Genomic DNA, 6,949 nt, shown 5'->3' on the forward strand with positions numbered 1-6,949 from the left:
TTAATGATTCAGTAATTATTGTGGTAGACCTTTTTTTTATAACGAGGCAAAAATATTATCAAAAGTTTAACGTCGCTTTGCTAGGCTCTCTCTTTCTTGTCTTCATCAATTATTATACAGTAATTTGACAATCAAATTTTCATGTCGTTTTCATCAATTAAATTATTGAAGTGAGCATATCTCAAAGTTGTATATATATATCTGCACAACTCGGTAAATTAATAAAATAATACAATATACAAATGGCTAACATTTTGATTCTATCACTTTTCTTCCTAATCATCTTTTTTTTTCTCACCGCCTTGAAACATGCAAAGCGGCGGCAACATCGATCAATACCGTCTCCTCCTGGTTTACCTATCATTGGAAACTTACATCAGCTCGGAGATTTACCACATCGGTCTCTATGGAAGCTCTCAAAAGAGTATGGTCATGTGATGCTTTTGAAGCTTGGAAAAGTCCCAACAGTTATACTTTCATCCTCAGAGACAGCAAAACAAGCTCTAAGAGACCATGACCTCAATTGTTGTAGCCGTCCTTCCTTAGCAGGTACTAAATAAATCAGTTCACATACAAAAGTCTTGAACTGTTTAGTTGTTACTTCATTCATATCTCAATCCTCAGGGGGGAGAGAGCTCTCTTACAACAATCGGGACATATCTTTCTCTCCTTACAATGACTACTGGAAAGAACTAAGAAAGCTCTGTACTCAACAAATCTTCAGTGCTAAAAGAATTAACTCAACTCAACCAATCAAGGACGAGGAGGTCAAGAAAATGATCCATTCAATCGCGGAATCAGCTTCTCGGAAGACTCCGGTCAACCTGAACGAGAAGTTTCTTGCTTTAAGTGTAAGTGTAGTATGTAGGACAGCATTTGGTGTGAGTTTTGAGGGAACTGTTCTTAGCAATGACAGGTTCAACAAGCTAATCCGTGAAGCATTCGAGATGTTGGGAAGTTTCTCTGCCTCAGATTTTATTCCATACATCGGCTGGATCATCGACCGGCTCACTGGTATACAAGGGCGGAGAGAAAAAACTGGGCGAGATCTCGATGCGTTCTATGAACAAATTATTGATCTGCATAAAGAGGAAAAGGAAGTAGGCAGTGAAGATTTTGTGGACTTGCTCTTGAAATTGGAGAAAGAAGAAGCTGTTGTTGGAAATGACAAGTTCACAAGAAACAATACTAAAGCAATCTTGATGGTAACTATTTAAATATTCAAAACCTAATGGTAAAGAAATTTTGTAACAATACCTAAGATTCTTGACTTATATATAATATGTTATTGTAACAGGACATTCTTTTAGCGGGGATTGAAACTTCTTCTGGAACCATGACATGGGCGATGGCAGAACTAGCGAGGAACCCGCGAGTGATGAGGAAAGTTCAATCTGAAATCCGAAACAAATTTGGGAAGAGAGAACTAATCAGCTTCGAAGACATCGACCAACTCCAATACTTGAAAATGGTAATTAAAGAAACATACAGGCTACATCCTTTAGCTCCTCTTCTGCTCCCGAGAGAAGTAATGACTGAATTTGAGATCAATGGCTACAAGATTCAACCCAAGACACATATCCATGTCAATATATGGGCTATTGGGCGTGATCCCAATATCTGGAAAGACCCAGAGGAGTTTCTTCCTGAGAGGTTTCTTGATAGCAAGATTGATACAAAAGGACAGAGCTTTGAGTTATTAGCCTTTGGAAGTGGCAGGAGAATCTGTCCTGGAATGTACATGGGAGAAACAATGGTGGAGTTTGGTCTGGCGAATATGCTGTACCATTTTGACTGGCAATTACAAGAAGGCATGGAAGTCGAAGATATTGACATGGAAGAATGTCTTGGATTCTCTGCGGGAAAGAAAAATGGTCTTCTACTTCTTCCTGTCAAATATTTAGATCATTGATTGAATAAATTTTGCATTTAGTCATTCAATGATCCAAATATGCATATAATTAAATGTAGTATGGTTTTTGATTAAATAAATTTTATATTCAATCAAACTACATATAACACTTCACTGAAACTATTTAAGAAGCTGGATATGATTTTAGCTGATTAGCTTGCCTGAATAGAAGTCTACGTTCAATCAATTTGAAAGTTACCCTAGCTTTGCTTACGAAGTTTCGCGCTAAGTTTTTGTCGTTAGACTTTATTTTTACGTCTTCTCTTTTATATCCCTCATTGTCTTTAATTAGCTTCCTTGTAACGTAAGGTTTTGATTTTTTCTCTTAGGTTTAACTAAGTTTTAGATCCACGCGTAATATTTGATATATTTTAGTGAAAATTATATATAACTGATGACAGTTATGAAATATTATCTTATAAAAATATTAAATTACTATTAATTCATAAGTTTTCTTTTAGATACATAACTTTTTAAATATAAAAAAATCAGTTGTGTTAAAAAATCATATACTAATTAAAAAATTATGAATTTAACGCGATGTCTCGGTGAAGCAGATCGAACTGGTGACTTCACATATCCAAAACCATTTCTTTTAACACCAGACAAACGAAACATTTTAAAAAATCATAAGTTAATCTCGTTTTCTCATATTTAATTGATCGCCACATGTTTACATATTTTTTTCACTGTTTTTTATTTTTTTATTTTTTTCGTCAATCTCATTGTCAAATTTTTATGGTAATTGTCATCTTTACTTTTACCGTTCGCGTCCGGTTATTTGTTATACTCTTCTTCTTCCTCTTCCTCGTCAGGTTCTTCACATTTTTAACTGAATAATTATTCAAAACTTTTTTTTAGACTACCACATAAATTGTAAATCTATCAAACTCCAAAACCAAAGTCATTGTCTCTTTTCTCGTAAAATTTGTGCAATTCACAAAGATCAGCATAGTCACCACATGCACCCAATTATTAACACTTTTGCCCGTATACTTACTCGGTTTTAGATCCACACGCATTGAAACTTCTTAAACCAAAATTCTTAGGTTTTCTCCAAACTCTTACTCTAAGAATCTGACACTTGGCATGATTCCTTATGACATATGTAGCTTTTCAGCTAAGCAAAATAGAACTTAAGATCAAATTTTCTCTCAGAGGCCCAAATATCGAGAAGCTTTCAAACGATTCCTGCTCCGACGCCGGCAAAGCTCCGGCTTGCTGGCATTGGGTCCCTTGTTCCTTCTCCGTTGTCTTTTGCTTGTCCTGCTTCTTCTTATTCCTTTGTTGGTGCATGTCTCAATCATTTCAATTCGCTCAGAATCACCCTCAAACCCTCTCTCCCCTTTTGAAAAGCTTTAATGTTAGATCCTCTTCTGGAGATAGACTGCGAGGGAGTTCTATGTCGACCCTCATCCCGACTCATGCCCTCTCCCCAAATCCTCTAATGAGTCTAGTAAACCTAATGCCTCTCCAAAGGCACAGATCTGAACAAATCCTCGACTTGCCTGAATCTCTCTGTCCGGTGTGTAAGACGACGATGCACGGTGTTGTCGTTCTCTGGATAAGAAGTTCATGTCCGCGAGAAACCGAGATGGTGAGGTTACCTTTGCTCCTCTTCAAACCCTCTTCTGCTATGAAGGTTTGGTACTCCCGACCTTCGCCGACCCTGTCCCCACCGGTGTCTAGTGGCTCTAGTCGGAACGTCTACTCGCTAGTGCGCCGCCACTCCATCGCCACCTCCTCCTCAGCTGGTGAGATTCTAGGGTTCCTGCTAATGGACATGAATCCATTGTTAGGCCCAGTAACCGCCCTTTGGCCCACTACCAAAAACAATTATCCATGTTCTCATCTTTTAAGGCCCAGGTATGTGTACTCAACCTTCTTACGAATGTTACCCCTTTAAATACATCCGTTAAATTATCTTGAATTCCTGCTGTCGAATCCTGCTTGGTCATTGCCTTATGAGCGTGTGAATTCGCTGACCCACCTTCGACAATGTATGACTAGCCTTAGAATTTCTCTACCTAGATCTATTATTGAGAGTCTTAAGTCAAGTTCAACTTCTTTAGTACCGATTATCTCTGCTTGGTCAAGACGAGGATTCCTCGGTAGCAGAACATTGGTGTCTTCAGAGTTGCTTGATAGATTTGTTTGTCGAGGTCAGTTTATTAACTCTGTCTGGATGCTTGCTTTGTGTGACCATAATTATGAATCTGATCCGACAGCTTGCTTGAACCTTATTCTCAAACCCTTTGATCCCTTGTATCATCTACCGCCATTAGATCGAAAGCTTGGGTATGTTGACATTTTCCAGGACCAAACTAATTACAAGCTTTGTGTGGAATTCATGTACCTCCGTTGCCATGTGAGGGATGATCGACCTGCTTTGTTATGGTTTGACTCCCATTCCCTGCGATTCTCGGTTATAGCTTCATCTAGAATCTTGAGGTTTGTTCCTAAAAGCTTAAAGGACTTTGATCCCATGATCTTTAACCCTCTCATGTTGGCGAAAAACCCCATAAGTGTTCCCCCTGTGGAACATTGATAAGCTCAAATTAATCCCTAGAGCTACTCTCTCAAACAAGAGATCACTGCAGTACTTAGGGGTCGAATCCACAGAGACTCAAGATCAAACACAATAGATTGTAAAGTTTTGTGAATTACGCTAAACAAGTTAAATTGAATTAAAATAAAGCAATGCAAATATTTAAATAAAAGTGTTGTGAATTCAGAAAATCAAAAGAGCTAAGCCTAGGGAATTTCTCAGAAAATTATGAAATATTAAATCAGATAAATTAATTAAGGTTCAAGCAATAAAAATCAGATCTAGAACTCTAAACTTTTGGTAAATTAAATCAGTTCTCACTGTAAATAATATCTAAATTTAAAACCAGAAAATCCAAATCTCTTTGTAAAATTCTAAGTAATAAATCAGCTTTAAAAACAGGTATAGATAAGTTCACAGAATTATTAATTCAAATCTCTTTGTAAGAAACAATTCTGCTCATCAATGGTTTAATCAGGAAAACAATTATATTCTCATATCAATTTATTTCCCTAAGATAACAATTCTAGGTGATCAATCAAGAATTATTGTGAAGAACAACCAAGGATGAAGATCATAAAAGATTAAGAACCCTAAAAATCTCAGATCTAATAAATCATAAAAACCCTATGAAAAACCCTAAACCTAACAAGCAAATTACTCAGACATGTTTAATGAAGAACAAATCATAATTCTGAATAACATGCAATAGATATTGAAAAGTAAGAAAGAGTTTAGAAATTCTTCTCTCAATGAAGATCATATCTCTCCCAAAAAGCTCTCAATATCTCTCTCTCAAAAACTGCTAGAAAAAATAGCTTAAGGGTTTCTAAAACCTAAAAATAATATATATACATCATAAAACACGTCCAGGGGCTTATGTTGCAATTAGAGAAGACTTTGGACAAATTTGTAAAACTTCCAAATTTGTTGTTCTCTCGTCGGGTAAACATGAGTGTCGATCGATGCTCCTTTGTGTGGTGTCGATCGATGCTCGTACTCTGATCCGACTCCATCTTGATTTCCTTCGGTAAAGTGCTCCAAAATGATCCAAATTGTTCCATATTGCTCCATCCGTGCCAAATTCCTAGATAACCTGTAAAGACTCAAAAATAACCTAGAAACAAATCAAAAGACTCAAAAAGCACACTTATATTATGGTTAAAAACCGTAAAAACCATGATATATCAACTTCCCCAGAGTTAGCCTTTGCTTGCCCTCAAGCAAAACAGAAACTTAGAACTGTCAAAGAGGTTTGAAAACATAGAATTCACTCAACTGCTGGTAACTGATCTTCGCACTCTTTATCGCCTTGACTCTCAAGAACTTACTTCATATACTTTGTCAATTGAAAAGCATCAACATTCCTTACTCAAATCCCACAATCCTCTGGAATCTCTAGTCTAACCATTGCCATCTCATTACATAAATTAAAGCAAGTACAGGTGAGTTCTTACCTTGTGGTATTCAAATAGTGGCATATGGACTCTCTTCAGGCCAAGACATTTTTCTTACATCTCCTTTCCTCTCCCTTTTCTCACTTCCATATTTTTTTTCTTTTCTTAATCCTCTTTTTTTAGCAAAGGTGTAAGCGAATACCGGGGTCATCGGTAATTTACCTACCCCTCGCTTCTAAGCTTTGTGTGATCAATTGACTCAAGAGTAGAATAATGAGGTCACTGGTAATTTACCTACCTCTCTAAACTGATCAAAATCATCTCATCTTTTATTTATCTCTTTCTTTTTTCTGATTTTTCTTATTTTTTTTTTAAACACTGAAGGGAAGAGAGAGGGGAGACATACTTTGAAAAATTGCACTGTCTTGTATGGCCTGAAGAAGAAGTCTAGACCACTGATTTCCAACCCCAAAGTAAGAGATTAAGTCCGGTTAAAAATCCTGATAAAAAAGTTGAGACAGCATTGGTTGAACTAGATATCCTTTGAATAAGGGCTTTCAAGATTGTTTGATGAGATCCTGGCCAGCTCAACCAAAGAACATGGACGTGAGTACCAGCTTGAACCAGAGGAAGCAATGGAGGAGCAGCTTGAACCAGAGGAAGCACCGGAGGAGCAGCTTGTACCAGCGGAAGCATCGGAGGAAGCATTGATCGTTCCGGCGGGTCCTATAACAAGGTCACGGTCCAAGAGGTTCAACCAATCAATCCAAGGTCTACTCAAGGAGCTGGACAAGAAGCTAGAAGATGTGACTCAAATCACTTGGACGTTGCTCACAGCTCAAGGTGCTCGGTAAAGGGTAAAGTGTTGCTTTGGTGCTCTTTTTCCCTTGGTCAAGTTTTGTCCCATTGGGTTTTCTTGACAAGGTTTTTAATGAGGCCTAAGTAACATTTTCAAACCCCCTTTACCAGCCCAATTCGTGGTCCAAGGTTCCCCACAAAGGCCTTGGCCCATTTTCTATCTCTTTCTCATTCAAACTTTGCATTTATTGCTTTTGTAATTCCCTAGACATCTTGCATGAGCTTGAACTTGAA

At 37.5% G+C, this 6,949-nt stretch overlaps 1 protein-coding gene across 1 annotated transcript; it reads left to right on the top strand.

Moving 5' to 3' along the window:
• LOC104710438 (cytochrome P450 71B26) lies at positions 242 to 2,009 on the top strand. Its single transcript, XM_010427047.2, has 3 exons — positions 242 to 549; positions 625 to 1,205; positions 1,298 to 2,009. Exons 1-3 carry the CDS (start codon positions 243 to 245, stop codon positions 1,910 to 1,912), a joined length of 1,503 nt encoding a protein of 500 aa, XP_010425349.1. The 5' UTR covers position 242; the 3' UTR covers positions 1,913 to 2,009.

This window comes from Camelina sativa, chromosome 9, assembly GCF_000633955.1.
Source record: "Camelina sativa cultivar DH55 chromosome 9, Cs, whole genome shotgun sequence".
NCBI lineage: Eukaryota > Viridiplantae > Streptophyta > Magnoliopsida > Brassicales > Brassicaceae > Camelina > Camelina sativa.